Source organism: Penicillium cosmopolitanum (genome assembly GCF_028827165.1).
Source record: "Penicillium cosmopolitanum strain IBT 29677 chromosome Unknown utg000011l:1.0-3548175.0:1.0-3550911.0, whole genome shotgun sequence".
Lineage (NCBI taxonomy): Eukaryota > Fungi > Ascomycota > Eurotiomycetes > Eurotiales > Aspergillaceae > Penicillium > Penicillium cosmopolitanum.
The window spans coordinates 3,138,362-3,165,137 of record NW_026622681.1 but is presented as its reverse complement, the minus strand read 5'-3'; the positions used below and the strand labels follow the sequence as shown (position 1 = coordinate 3,165,137).

Sequence of the window (26,776 nt, the reverse complement as noted above, 5' to 3'; positions counted from 1 at the left end):
GGGTCAAGCAGGGTCGAGTGGGTGCATCACTCGCGCTACTCTATAAGAGTTGCTTTTGTTTTGTATTGCGTTGTTCGCAATACCGGGTAAATGTCAACGGTCGATGGATAACCATAGCCAATTAATGGCCATTATTGCAAGAATCAGGTCTGGATAGAAAGACCTGGTCGCGCAGCATGACTGGCAGTCGCTCTGCGCCGACCTTGAACAATAGTCGTCCAATCTTCCCACTCCTTAGCAATCTCAGTCAAGACACTACCCATAACCGAAGCAGAAGCCATCAAACCATGTCCCTCGCCTTCAAGAATGCGCACCTCACACCGACGCATAGTCTTACCCAGCCATTGGACATTATCCACAGGTACGCGGGTATCTTTACTACCGTGTTGAATCACGACAGACCGAGTAATATCCACGTATCGGAACCCAATCGTCTGACGACGTTCCAGACAAATCAACAAATCAACAGCCGGGTTCGCATTGGTAGTAGCGAGTTCCCAGATCCGGTGTGTAAGACGTGTATCGTAGTCTTGTTGGCGTTCAAGTTCCTCTTCCGGGGATTTGGCACGCGAGCCAAGCGTGGCGTCGCTCTTCCTGGACGAGGCGTGGTGGGTGGGTGTTGAGTATGACCTCATAGCTCCTGCTCCAGCTCCAGCTCCCCCGAGTGGTGCGGGATTCTCTGAGTTATTCCGAGAGACGGTTTCGATATTGGGTATCATGGGTACGGGTGGGATTTCTGCATTGGCCGCTGCCTCTTTGGCTTCTTTGGCTTCTTTCGCTGCCTTGCGCTTTGATCGCTTGGGCGATTTGGGTAGACTTGTCGTGATGCTGGCACTAGTCGCACTCATGAAGCTTGTGTTGGCGACCTTTAGGAGGGAGGTTGGGAGGGCTCGGAGGATTCGTTGGGAGTAAGGAACTGCATTGGTGGGTGCGGGTTCCTTCTGAGATCCGATGGTAGATAATTGGGATGGAGGAATCCATGGCGCTAGAAGGTGGATGCGGCCGCGGATATGTTGAGGGATTCGAAGTGCTGTGGCAAGGGCATAGATTGCACCGGCTGAGTGGGCGAGGATGGAGAACTTGGTTACTCGGAGATAATTACACACAATGGCAACATCATCTAGTACTAGGTTAGCAATTGAACATCACGGATTTCTCCCCTCTCGGGAAAACAACTCACCAGGCCAGCTGAGGGGAGTACTTGGCTCATCAACTCGATGTGGTTCACTTTCACCAACGCCCGGGCGATCGAGAGTAACTAGACGCAGGTTCAAAGTCCGGGCCAACTCGTCGTAAAAGGCCATCAGGTACCGGGTGAGACCCATTCCAAGACAACATAGCACAACGTGACCTTTGGGATTGCCAACCTCAGAGAATGCGATAGAACGGCCAGTAGTCGGGTGAGGCACTCGCTGCGTCAACTTCGGAGAAAAGATATAATCGTCAACGGCCAGATCGATGGAGTCGGCACTGGAAGGCCGTTCGTTATTGAATGAAGGGCGATGGGTGGACGTCGGACCCGATGGCGTGCGGCGATGACCTTTGGTGGGGTTAACAGGCTCCGCTGATCGCCTATATCGATTCTCGTGCTCGGACTTTTCGGATGGAATCTTGGACATTTGTGGAGAGAAATTGGTGGGTTTCGATGCCAGTGGGGCCCCAGTTCTACTTGTGCGGTTCTTCCCTGTCATAATCGAGGGAGATGGCGCGCTGTCATTCACTGGTCGGTCGGCTTTGACTCCATTTTGAACTGTACGTCCCTGATCGAGGTGGCTAGTGCTGCGAGAGACCTCGACTGGCTTTGTGGGTGTGGGTGTTGCCGTCGCTGCCCGTACAGATTTGCCAGGAGTGTCGTCGGACTCCAACTCCGTCTTGATCCTCTGTTGCTGATCCTTCAGCTGCTGTATCCTCCTGGTCACCTGCTCCGCATCATTGCTTGAACCCGGTAGCCCATTTTCCGCACTGGATGATTCTTTGCTGGCATTGGATGGATATCGACTGTGGCGGGCGGACCTCCGTTGCTTCGAGCCTGAGGATTGACTGTGTCGATGTCGCAGAGAAGAATCGCGTGTGGGGATAATCCGACCACTGCCAATACCACCGGGGTTGTGATTATCAGGGGTGCTTGGAATCGACTGTAGGTCCCGAGGAGGAGTGCTTGCTGCCATGCCATCACTCGGCTCTTCCTTGAGTCCGTTCAGACCCGCCTCCTCGGCCACATCCGCCATGGAATGCATGGATCTCAAACTAGCTCTGCTCCGAGGAATGTTGTGGCGCACGGTATCGTTCAGACTATTCGTCTTGCGCAAGCGGTCGCTCGATGAGTCCTTATCACTCCCGAACTCCCGCGAGGCCTTCTTCAACAGTCCAAACTGACCAAACGACCCCTTTAAACTTTTACGCCCCGCGGAGCTGTTCGATGCAATGCTAACGGCCGTGGACAGGCGGGGACCTGGTTCGGTGCTGATGGTGCCAAAGGCAGTGTCTTCGTTTGTTGTTCGGACGGAGGTGTAGGAGTCTCGTGAGGCCGGACGATTGGCAGATTCGTCCCGTTTGAAAGGTTTAAATCTCGGCGAGCGCGGGGATTTGGGAGATTTGGGCGAGGGCGGCGCTCTGGCCATACGGATGACAGGGGCTGAAGCAGCATCATCCGGGTGCAAGAACGGGTTGTTGTTGTTGTTGTCGTGGGGGGATTCCTCCAGCGGAGCAAAGGAGCCCAAGTTCATGCCGAGGCCATAACCATGGCCATACTGTTTGGAAGGAGGAACGGAGAAACACGGCGCAGTATGAGGCACTTCGGGCAAGCCAGGATCGGAATCTTTGGAGTCCTTGGAGTCAATGCGCGGCACGTTGTCGAAATGCGAGTTGAGCGGTACGGAGATGGTTGACAGGGAGGAGATGAGCGACGAGATGACTTCTGGCGAGGTTGGATCGGCACTGGAGCCCTTTGCGCGGCCAGGGAGAGATTTGCGACGGCGACGACGGTTGAGGAGGGCGGATTCGGCGGGTTTAGGCGCGGGCGCGCCTTCGTTTAGATGCATGGCGTTCAATAGTTTAGGGTCTAGGGATATGACTCGGAATATGATAGCACGTAGGGTTTGTTTCCAGAATCGGGATCAACCAGATATGCAGGATGGTGGGTAGGTCAGGCGCATGATCTGTAAGATGAGATGAGGATTGAGGCCCCTTGCGGTGGGGTGATGGTGGTGGTGGTGATAAGGAGGGCCCCTGGAGGGTAAGGGTATAAGGTATATTTGGAACAGGAGGAGTAAAGGAGTGAAGGAGTAAAGAGTGAACAGTAAAGAGTGTAATGCTAGTAGGGCCCTGGGACTCGGAGTTATTCAGGAGATCTCATCCCAAGTTTTTCATACGATCTGGGGGGGCATTTTAGCGTTTGCGCCTTCAGCTCCACTCGAATGGATCCCAATTTCCCATTTCCTAATTCCCACTCGTTTGTGATTCTCCGAAAAGGGAAGGCCGGATAGCGATCGCGTTCGTGAGATATGGGTATGGGTACTACTCGTGTTTAGTTGGGTCACGGAATAAAGGGATTTACTATACCTGCTATAGTTAGTACAGTAATACTAGTATGCTATACTAGTACATAGTACTGTGGTGTCAGCAATCCACGTGGACTGCAGAATGCAGAATGACAACCTCCAGTTGGAAAGCCTGAGGCTGGCGATCGGCGATCTCGGAGATGAGCAGATAGCCTTGATATTGAGTACTACAGAATAGTATATACAGATTGAATACTACTAAATATTCATGGCATTCAAATTGATCTGCCGGGAATGTCTACAGTCAAAATAAAAAGTAATACCTACCTAGGTATGCACCTCGGCAGTTGGGCAGAGTACTCCCAGAACATACTTGAACTATATATTTCTACTGCTAAGGTGGTCCATACTTCCCACCACCAAGTGTATCAGACTTGAATTCTCGTAATATATCTACTTACAAGCCACATTATCCCAGAACTCATCTATATACATAATCTAGACAGTCTAATTATACCAGTATGTCTAATTCTCATTATTCTCCCCCCATTCCATCTATTCTATATTCCATATCTCCCATATAATCCCACTGTTTACACCACGCGACCGCGCCCGCCCGTGACCGCCCGGCAGAATGTCCTCGATGCTCGTGGCAGCTTGGCACCGCATTGCTCCGTACTCGTACACTCAACCACCTTCCCCTCTCTATTTACTACACTCCTTGGTTGCAAGTTCAAGCTCCTTCAGATCACAGGCAGCTCAATCCAGCTGAGACCAGACCAGACCAGCCATCAGCCATATACCACACTCCACTGGTCATTCCAAAAGAAATGCGGTGATTCAGCTCTCCAACCCAATCCCATCGTCCGCAATGGACGCCTACCCAGACGACTACGTCAATCACAACCTCCCTTTGGTCCTGCTTTCAGGACTCGAAGCAGGACCAGAGGAGGCCAATGAATCCCTCCTCGAATACCCCTTGCTCGCCGAGCGGGGTCACCATATCTTCTCCGACTTCCCTCCGCTGAGCGGGGCTGTTGCGGAGGAGCTGCGGCGAGTTCTGCTGGCCGAGGATGGCTCACAGATGCCCTGGAAGGCGGGTCAGAGTCCGAGTCCCAATGGAAATCAATCTGCCCCACGCATTGGATATAAAATTAAAAGCACTGGTCGGGTAGGTTTTGTCTCGGGGAGCCCTTGGAGACGCGGACTCTGCTAACATCATGTCACTCCTGTAGTCCTATAAACTTCCACCGCGCAAAGCCGACCCCCCGCAAACTTCCTCCCCCGCTAGCCCCACGGTCGACTCGGAGACCAATGCCCACGGATCAGGAACACCTTATGTGCTTCACTCACCCATCTCACCGCTGTCCCCCGGATCGCCTACCTTTCCCGATGGCCTGCTCACCCCGTTGTGGGTGACGAAGCACCAGGATCTTGTCCCTGCAGCGGTGCTTAACTTCTTCCCTTTCTCGTTGGACCCGAATATGAACTCGCTGCGCGATAACCAACTGAAGATCGAAATTAATAGCTTGAAGAAGGAATGGGCAGCTTCTGAATACAAGACGCGATTTGTGGCTGTTCTGATATCCGAAGAGGGTGACGGAGGCTATGACGGCGAAATCGATGACCGAGTGGCCGGGATTCGGCGAGCAACAAATTTGGACCAAAAGTCCATTTTTGTTATCCCACCGGATGCCACGACGTCGGAGTTGACGGACTTTGTGAGCTCATTATTCTCTCTGCTACAACCAACCGTTGTGGAGTACTACCGGGACCTGTCAAAGCATGCTCGGCGGAAGCGTAATAGGAGTACGATTCCACCCCCGACTGCACCTCCAACCACCGGCACTTCTCAGACTCTCTCGCTACAAGGATGGAATGTTCGTTATGAATTCAAGCTTGGTATATTGGCCGAGTTTCGGCAAGAGATGGATGCAGCCTGTCGAAATTACGAAAGTGCATATGAAACATTATTCGGCCAAGAGGTGTTTGAGAACATTGCGGGCTGGGATGCTCGTTTCAACGATGCGCGCCTGTTGGGGGATGCGCTTGCCATCCGCATCATCCGCTGTCTACTCTGGACGGGTCAGACTACTGCTGCAACTCGCTTTTGGGCCGACCACAGAATACAGACCAAAGGCATCGTCAACCGAAGGGGGAAGGGTAGCAAGAATTATGGATGGGAGGCTTGGGAAGCACGATGGTCAATGGTGATGGCCCAGCTTATCCGCCGAGCGGGTTCATCTCTCCACATCCCAGAATCTGTCATCGACCCGGCGCAGGCGCCATCGATATTCAGTGTACCCGAAAAGTCCATTCCCAATCCTGAACGGGTCAACCCCTGGGAACAACTACACCACGAGGGCTATTGGCTGTACCGCTCAGCAAAGCATACCATGATTCGGCGAACGCTTGCTGGTCAGATTCCTGACGACGATCGACTGCCCCCGGGTCAATCCCCCGCCTCTCAAATTGGGAGCAAATCTTATATGTACGATACATACCTCGCGCCGGCTCCGAACCAAGAATACCCTCAACCTGGAGAGATTGGATTCGACCACTCAAGTTTAATACTAAGTACGTTGAAAGCGGCGCTTGAGGAATTCGCCAAACGGCACCAAAATCGCAAAGTGGAGAGTTTGAGCCTCGAGATTGCACAGGAATACATTCGAATCGGCTCATGGGCCGAGGCCTACAAGGCTCTATATCCGCACTGGGCGACGCTCACTTGGCGTCGATCTGGCTGGTGGCAGTTGATGGAAGCCTTTGGTTGGGCTCTGAGAGAAAGCGCTTTGAAAACTCAAGACCAAGAGACTGTCTTGAAGGTGGACTGGGAACTTCTAAACAAGGGTGAGTGACGAGTAGGGATTTACCTTGACACACACATACTAACTTGAGAATTTCAAGCATTCCCATCGAGACCTGCATGGCATTATGATATCCATAAGAGCCTTGAGAGCTTTCCCTTGGAGAAACCCAAGCCCTCCGTCGTTCTTCGGGCCGAAGATGTCATGACTAGCCGTGAGTACAAGCAAATTTTGCACATGGAAAATGCACCTGCTGACTTCATCCAGTTACCTCGTCTCTCGTCTTCGAGAAATCAGAAGGCAATGTTGGCGAGCCTTTACAAGCCCAGCTAATTATTTCATCCTGCGCCCAGCCAAACTCAGCACCAATCAAGCTTTCCGAGGTCAAACTTGTCTTTGAAGGATGTCTCCGACCGGTGAAGATTCAGTCCGACAATAATGAAGACTCCGACACAGCGACCCAGTGCTGTATCTCATCGTTATCCCTCCGAGAGCCCAGCAATCCGGGCAGCTCATCTCTTCAATCTCCAACAGGCGGCCTGGCTACTCTCATTGGAATAGCAGATCTGACTATTGGGCCGTCACAGACCAAGGTCTTCAATCTGACTTGCATCCCACGCGAGGCTGGAGATGCCCAAGTGGCTTCCATAGCGATACACATTGAGGAGGAGAAGTTTGATCTCGCATACGTGATCACGGATAATACTGAGCGTCAATCCTATTGGTGGCAAGAAACCAAGAAGGGAGCATCTCGCAGAAGGATAGGCAAAGACCGAGACACAGGACGCTGTAAAATCATGCCTAAGCCACCCAAGATTCGTATCTCGACCCCGAACCTCCGAACCACATATTATACCAACGAGCGGGTGCTATTGAATATCGGCATTCACAATGAGGAAGATGAGGGTGCCGAGGTATCGACCGAGATCAGACTCTTCGGTGCCCCCGAATCTACAGCGAAGCTTGAATGGTCCGATGCGGACAGCAACTCAGAACCAATAGAGTCAGGCACAAGTACCCCTACCGAAGGTGTTTCTCACTTTATCAGTCGAACCGTTGGTTTACTAGATCGTGGAATGGACAAAGAGCTTTCCGTTGTGCTGGCCGATACCCAGGACGCCGCAAAGTTTTCTCTAGAAGTTTCCACCATCTATCACCTTGTTTCTGATGTGCAAACACCCATCATAAAGACAATCACGGTGGAGCTATCGTTCGTCCGACCCTTCGAAGCTAATTACGACTTCCTCCCACACATTCACACTCTCCCCTGGCCGGACTTCTTCTCCGTCAGTGACGAATTGGTTGGCGAGACTGGCTCAAAGCCAGGTGGCTTGATACAGAAATGGTGCCTCAACTCTAAAGTGGTATCTTTCGCCCTGGAACCTCTCGTGATTGAAAACATGGCCCTGAAACTCCTGGACCTAAGCATTGGAGCCGTTTGCGACATCGAGTCGGAAGTTCTCGTCAGTGCAGAGGCGCCCCATCTTTCACCTGAAGAGCTCCGCGAGTCCAATTTCTTCCTCGATATTCAGAAACAACTCCTCGGTGACCGCCGACCCACAGCTCTCAGCTTTGCCTTGGAGGTCACCTGGCGCCGTATCTCTCCCGAAGGCGTAGAGGAGTCTGCCAACACCACCACCACAACTAGTGTGCTTGAGATACCTCGATTCGTCGTTCCGATGGGCGAACCAAGAGTCCTGGCCTCATCGTCGCCTTCGACTAAGCTGCCCGGCTTGATTCATCTGGAATATACACTCGAGAATCCATCCACCCACTTCCTGACTTTTAACTTGATGATGGAAGCGAGTGAATACTTCGCCTTTAGTGGTCCGAAGACAACTGTCATCCAACTGGTCCCGCTAAGCAGACACACTGTGCGGTATAATATACTGGCAGCGAAACGTGGACTTTGGATTCAACCACAATTGGTGGTTGTTGATACATACTTCAATAAGACACTGCGGGTACTGCCCACTGGTGAGATGCGGGCTGATAAGAAGGGGGTTTTGGTTTGGGTCGATGCAGATGACTAGATAGATTTTTCTTTTCCCCAGTGCCCACCTTCTTGTTGAATATCATGAGAAATTTACTTATTGGCAATTAATCCCTTTTTCTACAATAATGTAATAATGTAACTGCTAGTGTACTAACGAACTATCCATACTGAAGGCCCAGTCACGTGCCCCTTATCGCAGCTCCGGAGCTTCGTCACTTCCCCGTGGAGGATTGTTCTGCCGCTTCTCTCCCAGTACGACCTTCTCATCAACTTCCTTCTTTTCCTACTCTACCTGCCTCTCATTCCCCCACTCTTTACTTGGAAGTGACCCACCTCTTTGGAACCACATCAGTGGCATCTCCAAAGAATTCCTGCATTCACCGCCTCCCCCCTCCCCCCTCCACGCGCTGACCGTGTCTGATCTGATCTGATCCACCTCGTGGGCAACAATCTCGCAACCATGGCGACACAAGCAGCCTTGATCGCCGATACAATTATCGGCATGAAGCGAGCCCTGCGCCGCGAGCGCGATGGTAAGACTTTCTCTCATACTCACCGCAAAACCACATTGTATTGGCATCGCTAAGATCTTCTCTCCCCGGCTAGATTCGGGTCCAGATGACCCTATCACGCAACCGACCAACCGCGGCAACAAAATGCATGCGAATGCGAAATTCGTCAGTGAAGGCGCGATGGGATATATCAATGCGGAAGAGTTTTATAAAGAGGTGCGTGGTGGTTTCTTTGAAGACTTCTTGACAGCGCGAGCGGGAGAGAAGAACGTCTTGCCGAGCTGTCTTGCAAAAGAAAAGACGCTGACAATACTGGATATGAATAGAAAATCGATCACGCCGGATATACACGTTACATCCTGCACCGCAATCCAATTCGGTATGACTCCGAAGGCGATGAACTTGAAGAGGAGGATGAAGATTCTGAGGCCGACGCTGCGGCCGCTGAAGAGAATCCGTTTTCGGGGATCACGTTGGAAAGTTCGTTATATCTTGAAATACCCAGAGGGATAACTTCACTTAAAAAGAAAGAGAGAAAAAAAGACTGACCATTCTCTTGCGCAGCACTCCTCTGCCCTTTGAAACACCCCTCCGAACTCCCGTCTCATCCCTCCATGTCTCAGCCCTATACATCCGAAGCCCTCGAGCAAATGACCCTAGCCGTCGAAGAGAAGCTGCGACAGGAAAGGGCTCTACTGTGGCGGGCACGAAATCTGCATCGCCAATTCTTAGGTGATGGCGGATGGATTCCCTGCGGTATTGTTGAAACCGGGGAAGATCGCTTCATCTTTGAGCCGCGTGATGACAGGCAAAGCGCGTCCGCCAAGCAAAAAAGACAAAATGGAACCGAGCCGTATGCGAACGGTGATCTCAACGCCCAACAAGCACAAAACGAGACGAACCACGAAGCCAGCGCGAACAATGAAGATGTCGAGATGGCGGAAATCCCTCTAGCATCGGCGGAAACGTCCCTCAACGCTGATACGAATGAGCCTCTGAAGGTCCTGAAATCCGAAGAGGCCGATGCCACAGTTTCAGACCTCCTACAACACCCAACAGGCGCCGAGGAATCGGGTCTAGAAGCCAGCGGGAAGCGGGAAGTGGAAACCAACGGAAGCAAGAGAACTGATGCAAACAACGTACAAGATAATGAGACCGAGGAGCAAGATGAGGAAATGCATGATGGTTCTTCCCCAGAACCACCCCGCCGCATGACGACACGCGCCCAAGCCAACAATGCAGACAACCCGGGAGGATCACCTATGTCATCCACAGACACACTCGGCGGACTACCCAATCCACACCCACTCTTCCTAATGCCCGAAGACGTTCGACCGGACGCGAATTTCGGCCTGCCCCCCGCCGAAGCCGAAGAAACGCGCCGTCTGCTGTGGTCTTATATCCAGAAACAAGAAGAGACGGTGCGTGGCTTCGAGCATATGCTCGACTTGCTGTTGCGCGCTTTCCGCATGAAGTCTGATGTGTTGGAGTGGTGTAAGGCTGAGGGTCATGTGGGGGAAATGAGTGATGGCGAGGACTGGTATGATCGGGAGAAATGGGGGTTGGCGGAGAATGAGGATCTTAAGAAGGGGACTGATGAGGATGAGGCTGAGACTGTTGATGAGGCAAGGACGACTGTGAAGAGGGGGAGGGGGAGAAGGCAGTAGCTATAGGCTCTGTCAACTCTCTCTTTCTCTCTCTTCGCGCCTTTTTTGTCAGCCTGGTCCTATCTCGGCCCCTTGTTTCTACCCTAGGGACCCGTTCCTGGTTCTTATTTTCTTTGGTTCTCTGTCTCTGTCTCTACCTGTCCCTGTCCCGTGTCCCGTCTCTACTCCCTTGTTTAGCTTCTCTTCGTGTCTCATAGCGTGGTGTTGGTGGTGTTGGTGTTTGATCGATCTATGGCGGTGCATCTCAGGTACCCAGGAAACCCGCGGTGTCGATATACCCTTTTTTGGAGATGAAATAGTGAATGTACCAATCTCATCGTTTTTATATTATGTACTGGACTGCTCGCTCTGTACTTCTCTTTCTTAATTGTAGGGATTATTGCTAATAGATAGTAATGTACAGAGCAGTGAGAGAAAGTAGATCCAAGCTACCCAAGGCCATTTCTGCCCAGGTGTTTCCGGTAGAGAGTTTTTAGGCATATGAACGACATTTAAATTGGGATTCTCGATGTCTTCTATAGGATTTTCTAATTTCAACCATTGCAATACCCAATATTTTGACCGCGAACTTTTGCCTAGCGAGTTTTCGAGTTTAGTTCTGCTTCAAGTTGCTTACTGGCAGATACTAAATCTTTTTCAGACGATGATATTGCTGCATAACCTCTTTATACCCCATCTTCGCAATAGGGAATATTGCAAGAGCGCATATCCTCCCACGAACGAGACGCTGACTTTTCAAAGCAGTCCCGCGCACTCAATTCACCATTTATTTTCAACTTCAATTTCGACTCCACTTTTGGAAACTGGTAGAGAAAGTTCTTAGTATAAAGGGATCTTAATGCGTTAATTAAAATGTCCTTGGATTGATGAGCCTAGAAGTACTTGATAAATAACTTTCACTACTCTACTTCACGTCAACCGGGAGCGGCAAAACGACAACTATGTCGAGCGGAGCTAATATTATATAATACCAGGAGCATAACAGAGTGGCCCTAAGGACACCATTTCTTAGCGACACCACTTTTTCCCAAGGTCAGGTAATACTATACCTACGTCAGCGTAACAGGCGAGCCCCCCACCGTGACCTCAATATACCCCAACTACCAGATCTCAACCTCAAATTGCCAGATGTCGTTGCCAAAATCCTCAATGGCGAGGAAGACTGGAAGGACTGGGAGCGACCCTCTCAGCAATTAGTCTTGAGATTTCCAATTGAAATTCAGTGCTGAATGCACTGTGGCAATATACTACACCCTGGTAAATATTAGACTGAATCAGACCTGCTAGTTATATAGGAGAGTCACTTCAGGGCACAATGTTAGTACGACCTAAAGCCCCTACTAGGGGCACGTCTATCCCACTCATCGTAGTCTACTATCTGACGAATGTGATTTCGTGTACGCAGTTCTCTCCTGAGCCTCCACATACTGTAGAAGGATGTGATATTCACAATAACTTGAACTGCATTTGCTCGCTGTCTAGTTACTACATAGCTTGTACTCCCAATCTGCAGCCCCCAGAGGAACAGAAAATCCCAAAAATCCCAAAAAAAGCAAAGAATAAAAACAAACTTGAGACTCAAAGCCTCACTCAAAGTCCACCAGCCTTACAAATCTTCTCAGCCTTCGAAACCTGCTTAGCATACCGATCAGGATAAGCAGAACCCTGCACCTTCTGACACAAAGTCCCAACATCCATACTCTTCCACCCACTAATACCCTTCATCTTCTTAAAGAATTGCCCAGCAGACTTACCCGCATCCATATCAGCCGCAATATCCTTATAGAACATAGCGCGCTGCTGGAAGATACCGACACTGTCGTGATCAGAGCCCACTGCATCGTGGGGGTACTTCAGAGACTCGGGGACGCCGCTGTTAGCGTAGATGAGGATGTTTGACTAGAATGTGTTAGAAACTGGTCCTTGAAATATCTAGTAAGGACAAGTTAAAGAAGGGTCCATCATACCTCAACAATAGCAGTGGCAATACCAGCCGTACATCCCTGACGTCCGAGATCCTCACTCTTCGCCTCGGCAATAATATCCTTCGCATGCTTAGACTGAGTCGAGGTAAGGCCGGGAAGGTTTCCGCCAGAGCTACCGCCATCACCGCCATCCCCGTTGTCGTCACCGTCACACTTGGTGGTAACGTAGGTGCTGCTACCAGTCTTCACGTAGTAATCCGCAACATAGCAGCCGTCAGAGGTCTTGTCCCAGACCGAGTCACCCTTGACGTCGGTGCCGGGTGCTTGGCATGTAATTGAGACGTCGGCGTCTAATTTGTAGGACTTGACTACGTCGTAGCTGGTGCCCGGGCCGGAGCGACAGTTCACGACATCGCCGGTGATGGGGTAGGCGCTGGCGAGAGGTGCGGTGAGGAGGGAGAGGGCGAGGACGGGGATCAACTTGGCAGAAGGCATGGTTGATGTGGAGTGCAAGTTGTTTTGGCTGTAAATATGTATATAAAGAATTGGAAAAAAGAGACTTGGACTCGGAGTCGAGGAGGCTTTTACTGGTTTGATTGAGTGGCTGTTGCTGATGAAGATATCCAGGACCAGAGGAATTGAGGATCAATTTATAGAGTCGAGGACCATGAGGTCTACGACCATGTTCTCAAATTTTCTACCTTGACTCTATTCAAATCCAGTCAAACGACCGCCGATCCTCGTGAATCCCGTATAGAATCATCGCAAGAGGGAACTTGAAAGTAAGTGATGCTATTTTTTGCCATCGTATCCGGGAAATGAGGATCTAAATTCGCTCGATTCGATCGGTTTGGCGTCACTGTCGGAATGAAACGAAGTCCCTTTTGGTCCCTTTTGGCCCCAAGGTATGATCTTCAAAAATAGCCTCAGTCTCGTATGCACGCAATTTGGCTAAAGTCTACTACTAGCACGAGGAATATTCCGAAGTGGTGGTGTTGCACTGGATCTATACAAATGCTTGGCACCTCGTGTTCCTGGCCCCAGGCCTAAAAATAGCGCCGTGAAGAGCGCCACGGGGAAATATCTGCGCCGATCTTCCGTATTCACTGCTAGGGCTCACTTTTTGCAGTTTAGGAATCGTGTTTGAGGGTTGGTCAGAAAGCATATGGATTGGATCAGTTTTTGGGAGTAATTGTCAGTTACAGCACCCGGTTTCGAACGGTTGACCTCGACGTAACAGGGAATAAGTGGGGCTATGCTCGCCCGGGTTCAACATCACAGAAAAGTACAGACTTCACACCAGTATCACAACTTGATATTCCAATTACCAGCAACTTAGTATTGAATTATTTCATTTTGAAAGATGAAAAGGAAGAGACTCATTGATTGAAGAAATCTGTTAAACCAAAAATCACAAAAACAAAGAAAAAAAGACATCAACCCGGGTCCGGCTCGCTTGGTCGGGGAGCCTCGCTCGAATCCTGCCGCTCCCCTGTGACCTCTTTTGCATAGCCCAAGGATAGCCATGCACTCACCAGTACCCATCCAGAGCGCCCTCCGGATTAGGCCGGCAGTTGGGAGCTACCCAACTGCACCACTAGCGAGGCGTTAGTAGACAGGGAACTGTTTACCCTCTTAGCCTCGCTCCTGCCCTAGCAGTATTCAACTTGACGTATTGGATGTACTCAACGTTCTCATAGAGGAATGACTCGAATACACTATTACGCTATAGTGCCAACTATCCTTTGAACAAGATTTTGGTCTATTATTAAATAAGGACTTCAGTCCTTGCATACTCGAGAGCAATATGTACAATCAAATTCAGTTGAACAGGAGTGTCGTGGATATCAAAACTAGCAAGAGTGGTTACACTATCGATGGGCTTGGCCTGACCTGGCCTGTCATGGTTGCAATGGAGAGTCTGGTGTTGTCTTGTCGCTCTGGGAGGAAGAATTCTTTTTGGTCGCGTAAGGGAAATAACAAAAGGATGGGGTATGCGAGCTCGCATGTCCATCCTGCAGCTTTACTCGGTGCCCACCGTGGGGACCGAAAGCAAGACAAGGAAGGTCTATCGTTCTACTTTTCCAGCATCGTTGAAGATTCGGATGCGCAGCGCAGCGTATCCGTGTGCTGGGAAACACCGTGTCCCGCCCCGAGAAATTCACTTGAAAGTTCGGGTCTGGGTGGTGTTTGCTTGTCATGGGATTCGGACTCGGTCTAACCGAAAAAGATTGCCATCTGCGGATTGTGGATGTTGAAGGTCCTGGTCAACCCGGGATACATGTCCAATTTACAGCTTCTTGCCGCCCTGCTTCTTCGCGCGTTCGCGCTCGCGCTTGGCGTAGATCTCGGCAGTGAATGGGCTAAGCGGGACATGACAATTAGCGTGGATTCTCGAGGGTGTGTGTGGTGAAGCATGGGAAAACTCACTCCTCCCACTTAAGGGCAAACCAGTACAGCACAAAGACAAAAGCGGTCAGGAGGATACCCGCAACCTTGCCGTGGTATAGAGCAACGCCGAGGAAGTTCAGAGTGCTTCCCCAGTACATGGGCGATCCGGTCACGTTGAACGGGAAACCGGTGACGGGGGCGTCCATGAGGATACCGAAGTAGTCACCGAGGTAGGTACCGGTCACACCAAGGGCCCACATGCTCGACAAGACGAGGACGGAGCCAAAAGCGAAAAGAACACCGCCGATGATGGGCTGGTGCACGGGAGCATAAAAGGGCTGATCTGCCAGGGCGACTTGGTAGACATGGTCACGGAAAATTCCGAGGGTGAAGATGGTGAAAGCCAGGAAGTAGCATCCTCTGTAGGGACCTCCGAAGATGCGAGTGAGGATGTGGCTGTTGTACTCTATATGGGGTGCCGTTGTTAGCCGAGTCGCAAAAGTACGAAGTGGAGTAGAGGTCGTCGAGGCAGGGAGGAGTCGACTAACCAGCGCGAGCAACAATGCTGAGAAAATTTGTTAGTTATGAGCTGCACTGAATATCATTAAAAGCATAGAGCATAGACTTACTTCCAGAAGATCGGATTGAAGGCAATTGTCGCGGCAGATACTGTTTAGGTCAGTCACATGTGAAATGCGGAGATGGACCGGGGTAGCGAGGGGGGTTTTACCGGCCAGAGACGGGGCAGAGAGATCGACAATATCAGAAAGATTGGCCATGATGGATGGCGATGGCGAGTGACAACAGCGAGAGGGAGAGCGAAGAGAGGAGTAAAGAAAGGTGCAGAAGAGGAGGGGAACTGGCAAGTTGAGGACGATCGTGGCTTAAGTAAACAAATGACGTTGATCTGCTGCTATACACCGCCTGCCACAAGTAAACAACTCCTGCGATTCACGCCCAACCCCAAACTTATCTTGCACTCTAGACGTGCTGCAGTATTTATTCCGAAGCTTTGTTTTCTTTTTTTCCTGTCGGTACTGGTGATTTTGGATTTCTTACAGAATCCCCCATCTCTCCAAGTCGCTCCACATTTCCTCACCGCCGTTCCCTTCCCAAGCTCTGTCGATCGCGCCAATGCCGAGTCGAGCTTCCCACTCCTAACTTGCGCCGAGTCCGTCATGAGACGTGGAGCTTTCATAGGTGTCCGGGGAGAATGGCCCTTTACCGTCGCGATCTGATTCTAGCAGGCGTCGGTGGGTTTATCGCATGGGGCCTGGTGGTTCGTTGGCTGCCATTCCTTCGATATCTAGGATGGGCCGTGGCGCTGGGCGCCGCCCTCTCCTCCGCTGGTTTCCTCGCTCTCGTCGTCTTGACCGTCCGAAATACTACCGGGAATGCCCGCAGTTCGAAAAATGTCTCAGTGGCGTTCATCACACCCAAGAACTGGCGCAAAGAAGTCTTCAATGCGCGGAAGACGGCCCGATACCAAAGAAAACCATTATACCCCGAATCCTTTGTCGTGTCAGAAGGACTCGACGAACTGTTTTCATTCATAACGCGAGACTTTGTATCCTCGTGGTATCATAATATTAGTCCCAACCCGACCTTCCCAAATGAAATCGATCGAGTGATCCGCGTGGCCCTCGAAAACCTGCGAGATCGACTGCTGGCAGAAGATTTGATCTCTTTGATCATATCGCGTATCGTTCCGATATTGACCACTCACCTCAAGGAGTTCGACGTGGCGGAGCGCTTAGTCCGTGGGCGCAATCTGGATCGAAATGTGACGGAATCCGAAGAGCTCGATCGGGCCATCGCCAACAAGTTCCGCGAAGGTCGTCTCCATCCTGCAGCGGCTCTTTCGGCCTCTGATCCCAAGCTTGTGCAGCAGGAGTATCTTCGAAAGATAGCCGTGTCCCTCTCCCCGCAGCTGTTTCCAGAAAGCGTCCTCAATAGTAGGATCGTTTCGGTATTGATCCATGAAATCATATCCTGCGCGGTGCTCATACCCATCATGACAGCGTTATCTGATCCAGATACGTGGAATCAGCTGGTGGAGGCATATGGACGGACCGCTTTGCAGGACCGAAAGACCGTTCGCAAGCTGCGCGCTGCGCTGGATGAGCACGCATCTCCAGCTCCGAAATCCAAGCGCGGTCAGCCATTTCCGCGACTAGCTGCCAATGATTCGGAGCGTGTCTTTGAACGATTCGTCCGAGCTATCAGAAGATGTAACAATCTGTCAGATGCTCGTCGCTTCCGCGCGGCAGTTGTCAGTCAATTGAAGCGGGAAAGTATGGTCGCGGGACAAGATCCGGTCTATCTCAAACGTCTAGAAACAGGCAAACGAGTCCTCGATCAGAAGGTTGCAAATCTCGCTGTCCCTGGGGGCATCCCCTCCGTCCCACCCATCCCACAGGTCGCAGTGAATGCGCATCATACCAATCCCCCCAAAGCAAAGGAGACAGCCCTTGCGGATGTGCTCCATCAGGCATCAGGCCTCTCCTACTTTATGGAGTTCATGGATCGCCAGAAATTGATGTCTCTGGTCCAATACTGGATCGTTGTTGACGGGTTTCGCAACCCGCTGGAGGACGACTTTGGGGACGAAGCATCGCCCTCATCTACATCATGGAGTACTTCCGATCGAAATGACATCGCCCTTCTTAGCGAAACTTATCTCAACAAGCCGGAGCTGAAAGTGACCGACGAGTCTCGCAAAGCAGTCAAGACCTTTCTCAGCGCTGGGAAACGTGCGACCGCGGAGCAGTACCGCAAGGCCCGCAGAGTCGTGTTATCAACGCAATCCGCCGTACTGGAAGAGCTGGAGGTGAATTTCTACCCGAAATTCAAAGAATCGGATCTTTATTGGAAATTCCTTGCGTCGGATGAGGCCTCTGGCTCAAACGCCGCGGCTAAACCTCCAACACCGACCGTTACATTCGAACCTCCCGAGCGTCGACCTTTACCACCTCTCATTGTACGAACAAGCTCGCAGCCAGGCAGTCGACCGTCAAGGGACCTTCGACGGGCGGCCGTCTCGTCGAGCGACGTGCGTGGTATGGGCAAGCTTTTCGACGACGACGATTCACCGCGACGGTCAATTGATTCCGACCGATCAGTACCATTGTTTGACGATGACTACGACACCGACAACATGGCCATGTCTACGAATAGCTTGAGTAAAGACTCGCAGAACGGGGAGGCTGAAGCATCCCAGAGCCATGTCCTTGAAACGATGGAAGCAGCTCTAAACGACATCATCACGAATGAGCCAAAGAATGCCCGTGTGGACGATTTGAAAGGAAGCACCGATGTTGCTTCTTCATCCTCTCTATTTGGACCAGATCGTCCTGAAATTTCACCTCGTAATTCATCGGAGGCTCCCCTAAGTGACAATGCTCTCTTTGAGAAGACCGAGAAAGGCAAGAAGAGCATCGCATCACTCGGTCTTGTCGGCAATGGGCGCTTCGGTGTTTTTGACGACGACCTTTTCCCAGACCAGGAGAAGTTCATCGAGGACGAGTACGATGAGCCAGTTGGCGACGCGGATAAAGATTCTGCAGACGAAGTCCATGAAGCGGCACCCGGTGATTTGGGCTTGACCGAGGCAATCGAAGCGTTGACAGTCGACATTGATAAACTTACATCTCAAGACTCGGTCGTGGAAGCATTGACCCGCAAGGCCGAGCTAACAAACAACACTGCCGAATTGCGCATCCTACGCAAATCCAAGGCGAGCATCCAGCGAGAAGTCCACCGCAAGGAGATGCAACGGCAGCAGTATATCATCCAAGAAGGCGACAACAGCTTATATGGTCGATCGACTGTGCGAATCAAATCAATCATGGTAGGCAACGAGCCGACTGATGGCCGGGAGTTCGTTATGTGTGAGTTCATTCTTGGCTAAGCGGCATATACATCCATTCCAACTAACACTCTGAAGATGTCGTCGAAGTCCAACGCAACGCAGGTGAACAAATGCCCGCCGCCTCATGGGCCGTTCCGCGCCGCTACAGCGAATTCCACGAACTCCATCAAAAACTCCGCAATAGCTACGCATCCGTGCGACACCTCGAATTTCCTCGCCGCCGCATGGTCATGAAACTCCAGAAAGAATTCCTCCGCAAACGCCGCCAAGCCCTAGAATCCTACCTCCAACAACTCCTCCTCCTCCCAGAAGTCTGCCGCAGCCGAGACCTGCGCGCATTCCTCTCACAAAGCGCCATTCTCCCCCGCACAGACAACACCGCCCACGCCGAAGCGGAAACTAAAGACCTCGTCTCGCGCATATATAGCTCCGTCGCAGACGGAATGGACGATTTCCTCGGCAACTTCGGCGTCCTGGACCAATTATCAACAGCAGGCCAGAATCTCATTTCCGCCGCTACAGCAACACAAGGACTAGCATCAGCGTCAGCGTCAGCGTCAGCGGCAGGCCCACTAGGCTCAAGCGGCTCAATCGACCCTTTAACCGAAGACGCCGTAACAAGCGCCGAAGCCGAAGCCGAACTAAACGCCTTCGAAGACAGAGATCTAGAACCCTTCATAAAACCAATCTGCGACCTATTCCTAGAAACCTTCGAACTAAATCGCGGCAACAACTGGCTGCGCGGGCGTGCCGTAGTCGTCGTTCTCCACCAACTCCTCGGCGGAACAATAGAGCGCAAAGTCCGCGACGGCGCCCGCTCGCTAGGCCAAAATGAAAATCTGCTCAGATATATCTCGATAGCAAGGGACGCGCTTTGGCCAGATGGAGTCTTACGCAAATTCCAGCCTCGAATGGCTGCGGAAAAGTTGAAAAGTCGTGCTGAGGCTACTGTTGTGCTTGCTACGCTTGTGCCGGATTTGGCGGGGAATGTGGTTGGTAGGGCTAATGCGCAGGCTGCGGCCAGAAGGATTTTTGCGACGCTTAATAATAGGCATCTTAATGCTCATTTGGCTTTTGAGGTGTTGGATGAGGTTGTTTTGGTGCTTTTTGGTGGAGGTGGGGGTAGGGGGAGGTGAGGTGGTGGGTTGTGGTGGGATGGAGATCTACCACCACCACCCCCTTGCCTCGGTCCCCGTGTCCCATTTTTCCTTTTTCTTTCTGACTTTTTCTTATTTTGATGCTTGGGATGATCCGATGCTTGTTACGGATGACAGATACGCCCTTTACATTTTGGGGTGTTTAGTTATTATTTGCGCACCTCTTTTCTTACGAGCAGCGAATATTTTGTATATAATCATAATGCTGTGTATGAATTTATTGCGAAATAACTATTCCTCCATGGTCAGTGGATTTACAATTTTTCTAGATATCTACTGGAATTGCAATTGCAATTGCAATTGGAATTGGAATTGCCATGCACATGCGCATGCCACTCGCAGTGCTAGGGAGAGCTAGCGGACCCTAAGTGGGCCTGTGGAGATCCGCCGTTAGTGTCGACCCGCCTCCATCCGGAGCAGAGTGGAGCTTGTATGTACTACAGAACTGCCACAGTGCAGCCATGCACAATGAACATTGAACCAGGATAATGTAAGGAAGGATAGTGTTCAGAGGAAAGTCCTCGAATTAGGTGGATCTGATTGATAAAACCGAGTAACTAAAGAACGAGACGGAATGTCGGGGTACCATACGGAACACCCGCACCCGCATCCTCACCCTGCCATTAAGCGGGCGGGTGGGAAGGAAAATGGTTCACTCGGATGTAAGGGGGAAAAGAGAAGAAGAGAAAAGAAGATAGTCCGGGATACAGGGTAAAGTAACGGAGATCCAGCAGAAAGATAAGAAGCGAAATACAGAACAGAACAGACGGAGACGCAGAAACAGAACAGAACCTCTTCGCTAGCCCATTGATCTTTCTAGCGCAGTAGAGCAGAAGAGAACATGAAAGGAGCACAGAGTAGAGTAGAGCAGCAGCGCAGGGACCGAACGCATCAATCCGGTGATGGTTGGTATTGCTTGCCTGCTGGCGAGAAGAGAAGAGAATGGATACAGGGGTGCGTAGGTAGCAGCATACTTGCAGTACTGGAGAGGGGGTCAACCCTTGTCGTTTCGATCGTTTCATAGAAGGAGAATCAGACGCAGAAGTAGAGCGGAAACAGAGGGAGTGGTCTGGGTGAGATGGACCCGACGATAGTGAGCTCAGATCAGATCAGATCCCATCTATGCATCCTTGTTCTTCTTCTTGGACTTCTTGCTGCCAGACTCTTTGGGTGGGCCAGTGCTTGACTGGTGAACAATGAGTCGTGTCCAGCACTCCTCTTTGTCCCACTCGAAGCCTTTCAGGAAGGGCTCCTCGAGTTCGTCGTCCTTCTGCGGTGGTGAGTTAGCACTATACTATGGGGCAGCGGAGGTGAATTCTGCGGAGATGAGTTCAGACTTGCCTTCTTCTTGTATTGCTTGTAGATGGCATCCATGGCGTCCTTTATTGTTACGCCCTTGAGATTCCGGGCGGAGACTTCTAGGCCCAGTGGGAAGTGGAGTTCGATTTTCTTGACGGGGGGTGTCACGAGGTACATCCCCAGGATGTCCTTGTCTTCAACAGTGTTTGGTGAGGTATTTAACCTCCTGGAGGGGGTTAGTGGGGTGATTGGATGAGAGGGGGAGGGGGATAGAGTGAACATACCATCCGGTCTTTTGTGTTTCGATAGGTAGCTCGAGTTCAATCTTTTGTGCCTCTGAAGGAATGGTGAGTGGTTGCCAGTGATGGGGTGGTCAGAGTGAGATAGATACATACCTAGGTCCTTGATGTTCCAGACATTGGCGCCTTGAGAGGAAAGACGCTTGTGGCCTTTCTTGACCTCCTTTTCTGAGGGAACGGGAGGTTTGTCATCTAAGGACAGGCCGGCGATGGCGGAATCAACTTTGGTTAAAGGGACTGACATGGTTGGAGTGGTGGATTGAGTGTGGAGTGTGGGAAAAGATGGAAGATAGAAGATCAGGGGAATCTGGAGAAGAGAAGAAGGAGAAGGAAAAGGGAAGATGAGAGGAAGAAGGAGTAGAAGAGGGGAAGGAGAGAGCAGGTGACCACACCAAAGTAAGTCATGGAGTCATGCCAGACCAGTCAACCACTGGCAGTATACTTGGTACTCGATACACACTGTACCCAGCACCTTCCCTACTTCTACCTACTTCACTTCTACATCTATCTGCTTCATCTCTCTATTTCAGTCCCTCCCTTTATACACCCATTACTATTATCATCCTCATCAATTCACATCACCATCACCATTACTATCCCTATGCTACCACTCCATCACGCGACATTGACATCAGCGGCCACTTTGGACGCACCCCCGCATTTGCTCCACCCGGCTTTATTTGAGATCGGCCATTAGCCAACATCAACATCAACACTGTCATTCCCAACAACATGGACACACACATCCGGAACACTCTGCACTGCTACGATAATGCAACAACATCAAATTGATTTCAATTCCTCTCAATTATCAGCAATTCCTCCCATCCACCCCGGCCATCCCGTCTCCCCGTCATCCCGGCCCGGGTCACCTGATCCATCAGACCACCATCATTCCACATCCCCCAACTCTCGTATCATTCCACTCGTTTCACTTTCATGTCTACACCGACTCCTTCTTGACACATTCCCAGACCCCTTCCACCTGACAGCTGTAGCTATTCAACCACTACAATCCCATCGATCTCCCAGTGCCCTCCATCCATCCCAACCCACCTCGACTCAAGAATGGGGTCGATGATCGCCATGACGAACCAAGTGGGTCACTTCCCCACAGCTCCGACCTCCCGCATTGTCCGGGGGACGTTACATCGAGTTGGAGTCCACTCGAATCAATCACCTCAACTTATCTACAGAGTACAGTACGAGTTATCCTACAGCCTTGTCGACGAGTAATCTCGGTCCGCGGTCTCGCACTCGAGAAGTGCTCATCGAAGGTGCGAGAAACTCAAACTCAAACTCACCCGGGCAGACGAGACAAAAGAGGGGAGGGGGAAAGATCATCCGGGCGCAGTGCAGTGCAGCAGCTGTCCCCGCCCCGGTTTCGACTCCCGACCTCCGATCGCACCAAAATCGGGCTTAGACTCGTTTAGGTCTTGTCTCGTGTGGCCTGATTGCTCAGGCGGGTTGGGTCTGCTTACCCGTGCAGCTAGTACAGTACATACAGCTACAGCTACAGCCACCAACCATTTCGCACTAACTAGTGTGCTCCGCTACTCGACTGGCTGACTTAATCAGTGGGCTATGTATAGGTACATCGGTGCATGCACCTTGGCGGGATCAGCAGGGTTACACGTCACCACTTGCAGGGATTGTATAGCATTGGACTGGACTGACTGGACTGGATTGGACTAGGGCAGAAGGGGAGGCCATTCACGCCGTGGTTCGCGCGGGTATGGCTTTTGCCTGCTTTCTTTCGAGATTGAGATTGGGTTCGCTATGCGAGTACATATGGACTCGATCGAGCGATCCGGTAGCTTTTAGTTAGTAATTGTACCTTATGTAGCTCGTAGTCGTCGGCTATTTCGGTCTAATTAGCGCTTAAAATTCAAGCGTTATGCGGTGATTGGGTACTCGTAGGAAAATAAATTAAAACAAATACAATTCGATAGATCGGAAATAAATGATTTGACTTTCTCGAATTGCGATAAATATAACGATAGGTAGAGAAGTGGGATAATGCTAATATACAATCCGAACAGAACTGTCGAAGTCTTAGTGCCATGATAGCGACAAGACTGCTGTTTCCAAACTGCAACTTGTCCTCCACAACACGCTGGAAGCTCACACTCGAGGATTTTATGTTTTGTAAAGACCCCCTGGGCATGATTGGTATGTCCAGGCCCGGCGCAGATTAGAGGCATGCCCCAAATACCCATGGGTACCCAGCCCATGGGCGGCCCATTGCACAGGTCTACTTCCGTATGGTTTTTGATCAGGGCTTCGCGACTGAGGAAGTTATCAATAATACATACACCGGCTCCAGCACCGAAGAAGTCCTATACGCCATGACATGGGTTCCTGGCGACCCACGAAACCCTATGTAATTCAGTAAGATTAAGAAATGGTTACAGTAATATTCGAAATCAGATTTACCTCCACTCTCAGTATGGACAGACTGCATATTCCCCACTTTCCCAGAATAGATCTTGCATTTTACATTACGCGAAGAAAGCGCTATATTTTACAAGAAACTCCTACAAGGGGCTATCTCTGTGCCATCCCTTCCCACCTCCTTCCCGATCGTGTATTCCAGGTCCTCGACAGCACCCAATTTCACGTATATTGCTATCAACACTGCAAACGGTGGACTATATTCAGAGACTGCTTAGATACAGATCACTCACTGAGCGCTAAGAAGGGTCCTCGGGAGCATATCCTAGCCTCGGTCAAGTGCGTTACCCTGTCTCTCAATCTCCCTAGACCTACCCTCAAATCGTCCACGCAGCCTCACATTTTGACTGGTAATAAATATGACTAACCCTATTCTTCGAAAGGCGCATCCAGTCCGAGTACATTTTTATATCGTACCGTGCTCGGCCAGCCGGCCATAGCTTCACGTTACTTATCACCAAGAGGTGTCTTACCCGCCGCTCTCCTTTCCTCCTTTGCAGACTTATATCTATACAATGGACGGCTGCCCAAGGCAATTACCGCGACCACCACAGCGAAACATATTTCATAAGCAAAAGATCCCCAGAAATCAAGAGGACCGGTCACATGAGCTACAACCATTGGGACAGAGCCATGAGTGGACAACTTGCATGATTGAGGACCAAACCTCATGCTTGCCGTTCCGGCGTCTGATATCCGCCTATATGTGTCTGGCAGCGATCTATTTCATCTCTACCCTGAGACATTAATTCTGTGGCGACTGCTCTGCCCGCCATTTCTCGATCGCTTGACGCCGGGAACAGCATCACTTGGACTGGCACAGCCTATTTAATGGGTCAAACTGCATTTCAACCCTTGTATGGTCGGCTTTCCGATATCTTCGGTCGGAAGCCCGTGCTTTTACTGAGCGTGGGTTTTCTTGTGCTGGGCGACGTACTATGCGGATTTGCGCAGACCGTCACCTGGCTGTATGCATGCCGCGCGCTCAGTGGCATCGGCGGAGGCGGCATCAGCTCCCTCGTGCAAATCACCGTGAGTGATTTGGTGAGTCTGAAGGACCGTGGCAAATATCAGGGCATGTTGAGCGCCGCTATAGGACTCGGGGCTGGTACTGGTCCTTTCATCGCGGCGGCCATGTTGAATACCAGCAATCGCGAGCGTTGGCGGTGGATCTTTTGGATTCCCCCGATTCTTGCAGCAGGATGTATGGCCACTATGTGGTTATGTCTTCCACTGAAACCGGTGTCGGGTAGCTGGCGAGAAAAACTGCAAAAGATCGATTGGCTTGGACTAGCCGTGGCCATTGCATGTGTGGTTTTCCTACTGGTACGTAAACCGCTTTTTCTGATAAAGGACTTTGGTATCTCATTTGAACTCACAGATCCCATTGAATTCTGGAGGGAGTATCTGGCCGTGGCGTAGCGCACTAGTAGTCTCCATGCTTGTCGTAGGGGGCTTCTTCTTTATTCTGTTCGCCATTGTCGAGAAGCGCTTTGCGAAGATCCCAATAATTCCGCTCCGTCTCTTTGGCCAGGCACCTACGGCTGTCATATACTTCCAAAGTGCCCTGTATAACTCCGTGTGGCAAGTTGACATGTATTTTTCTCCCCATTTACTTCCAAGATGTGCGAGGCTACAGTCCACTTCAGAGTGCAGTCCTCATTCTCCCATTATTGCTTCTGCAGAGCATCGCCGGTGTAATATCTGGACCCGTGATGACGAAGCTGGACCGGTAAGTCTCCTTTTCGGACATGTGAAGCTAGTTTGCTTAAGATTGCACAAAGATACGCTCCAGTACTGTACGGTGGAATGATGCTGTGGACGTTGGGTGCTGGTCTAAAGCTTCTGTTTTCTCGGACCACATCCACAGCGGTATACGTGATTGTACTAATAATCGAAGGGGCTGGCATCGGTTTCGTTCTTCAACCTGGTAAGTGTGCCATTCATGCTGCAAATAATATGCTCGATAATAAGTGATAGAAAGCCCTTGTTGCATTACAAGCCTTGTCCAAACCCGAAGACCGTGCCGTAGCCACCTCCACGCGAAACTTGATGCGAATGCTCGGGTCCGTTGTGGGCATGGCCTTGTCGACCGCGGTTCAAAATACAGTAATTAAATCAGCCTTGCCTGCTGATCTGCCTTCATCGATTCGTGAGCAAGTTAACAGTGGTAGCTGGGAACGAGGACAACCAGGCACGGGGAAATGGGACCACCATATATTGGATGCCAAAATGAAAGGTATTCGAGCCGTATTCATCCTGCTGGTCCCATCGGTAGGTTTATGTCTTCTCAGTTGCTACTTCATTCCCAATAGGGAACTTCCAGGGGACCCTAGGCGCAACGAGAATGCAGAAGTCGGTGGTACACAAAGCGCAACTCCCTGAAAACGGAGTAATGTGGAGTTAACACCCACGATGGAGAATTCAAAGTGGTCTTGAGGTTTAATTCTCTTAAGATTTACATAAAACTATGGACGCAATATGACTTGCAATATCCGAGGTCTCCATAGCCTCCTATATACCTACGGAGGGTAGGATGGCAATAGGTACTCGCGGCGACAAACCAACAAATGAAATCTTTAGCAGTCTGCTGCAGCTGGCAAGAACGTCAAGCGCCATAACCAAGTAGACTGAGAAATCCATGTCCTGCGTCCTTGGGCAGATCTATGCCACATCAAGACCTGCTACTAACTTTTTCACTGTTGTGCGTACCGATGATTGCCGTCTCACGCTCGGATCAAAATGCATAATGTGCGTGGTGTGACAATACTATGACTAAGAGTCTGCTTAGGCCATTCGCATGGAAAGCACTATTAGTTAGTTTGACTCGATAGATTTATATTGACTAATGCGGTATTGTAATAATGACTCACTGGTCCCAAATACAATAAGATAAAA

The 26,776-nt window shown here is 50.8% G+C and overlaps 9 protein-coding genes across 9 annotated transcripts; 5 read left to right on the top strand and 4 right to left on the bottom strand.

The window, feature by feature from the left end:
- Window positions 1-143: 143 nt before the first annotated feature.
- On the bottom strand, window positions 144-3,041 carry N7509_012687 (alpha/beta fold hydrolase; the record flags this gene model as incomplete). The annotated part of the gene is made up of 2 exons (XM_056637324.1): window positions 144-1,120; window positions 1,181-3,041. The coding sequence occupies 2 exons, from the start codon at window positions 3,039-3,041 to the stop codon at window positions 144-146; spliced, it is 2,838 nt and encodes a 945-aa protein (XP_056483354.1).
- A 1,330-nt stretch (window positions 3,042-4,371) lies between these two features.
- On the top strand, window positions 4,372-8,340 carry N7509_012686 (uncharacterized protein; the record flags this gene model as incomplete). The annotated part of the gene is made up of 4 exons (XM_056637323.1): window positions 4,372-4,671; window positions 4,736-6,350; window positions 6,408-6,521; window positions 6,575-8,340. The coding sequence occupies 4 exons, from the start codon at window positions 4,372-4,374 to the stop codon at window positions 8,338-8,340; spliced, it is 3,795 nt and encodes a 1,264-aa protein (XP_056483353.1).
- Window positions 8,341-8,763: 423 nt separating this feature from the next.
- N7509_012685 (RXT2 domain-containing protein) lies at window positions 8,764-10,482 on the top strand (the record flags this gene model as incomplete). The annotated part of the gene is made up of 4 exons (XM_056637322.1): window positions 8,764-8,836; window positions 8,910-9,031; window positions 9,142-9,295; window positions 9,380-10,482. 4 exons carry the CDS (start codon window positions 8,764-8,766, stop codon window positions 10,480-10,482), a joined length of 1,452 nt encoding a protein of 483 aa, XP_056483352.1.
- A 1,590-nt stretch (window positions 10,483-12,072) lies between these two features.
- Window positions 12,073-12,902, bottom strand: N7509_012684 (uncharacterized protein; the record flags this gene model as incomplete). The annotated part of the gene is made up of 2 exons (XM_056637321.1): window positions 12,073-12,381; window positions 12,450-12,902. 2 exons carry the CDS (start codon window positions 12,900-12,902, stop codon window positions 12,073-12,075), a joined length of 762 nt encoding a protein of 253 aa, XP_056483351.1.
- Window positions 12,903-14,214: 1,312 nt separating this feature from the next.
- Window positions 14,215-14,628, top strand: N7509_012683 (uncharacterized protein; the record flags this gene model as incomplete). Its single annotated transcript, XM_056637320.1, has 1 exon — window positions 14,215-14,628. The coding sequence occupies one exon, from the start codon at window positions 14,215-14,217 to the stop codon at window positions 14,626-14,628; it is 414 nt and encodes a 137-aa protein (XP_056483350.1).
- A 69-nt stretch (window positions 14,629-14,697) lies between these two features.
- On the bottom strand, window positions 14,698-15,577 carry N7509_012682 (bifunctional phosphatidyl-N-methylethanolamine N-methyltransferase/phosphatidyl-N-dimethylethanolamine N-methyltransferase; the record flags this gene model as incomplete). The annotated part of the gene is made up of 5 exons (XM_056637319.1): window positions 14,698-14,770; window positions 14,838-15,264; window positions 15,347-15,363; window positions 15,428-15,467; window positions 15,529-15,577. The coding sequence occupies 5 exons, from the start codon at window positions 15,575-15,577 to the stop codon at window positions 14,698-14,700; spliced, it is 606 nt and encodes a 201-aa protein (XP_056483349.1).
- A 434-nt stretch (window positions 15,578-16,011) lies between these two features.
- Window positions 16,012-19,805, top strand: rgsC (putative intermediate filament protein (Mdm1); the record flags this gene model as incomplete). Its single annotated transcript, XM_056637318.1, has 2 exons — window positions 16,012-18,688; window positions 18,745-19,805. 2 exons carry the CDS (start codon window positions 16,012-16,014, stop codon window positions 19,803-19,805), a joined length of 3,738 nt encoding a protein of 1,245 aa, XP_056483348.1.
- A 1,141-nt stretch (window positions 19,806-20,946) lies between these two features.
- N7509_012680 (uncharacterized protein) lies at window positions 20,947-21,668 on the bottom strand (the record flags this gene model as incomplete). Its single annotated transcript, XM_056637317.1, has 4 exons — window positions 20,947-21,096; window positions 21,117-21,351; window positions 21,410-21,461; window positions 21,521-21,668. The coding sequence occupies 4 exons, from the start codon at window positions 21,666-21,668 to the stop codon at window positions 20,947-20,949; spliced, it is 585 nt and encodes a 194-aa protein (XP_056483347.1).
- Window positions 21,669-24,709: 3,041 nt separating this feature from the next.
- Window positions 24,710-26,263, top strand: N7509_012679 (uncharacterized protein; the record flags this gene model as incomplete). Its single annotated transcript, XM_056637316.1, has 5 exons — window positions 24,710-25,204; window positions 25,260-25,474; window positions 25,535-25,610; window positions 25,779-25,808; window positions 25,859-26,263. 5 exons carry the CDS (start codon window positions 24,710-24,712, stop codon window positions 26,261-26,263), a joined length of 1,221 nt encoding a protein of 406 aa, XP_056483346.1.
- Window positions 26,264-26,776: the final 513 nt, after the last annotated feature.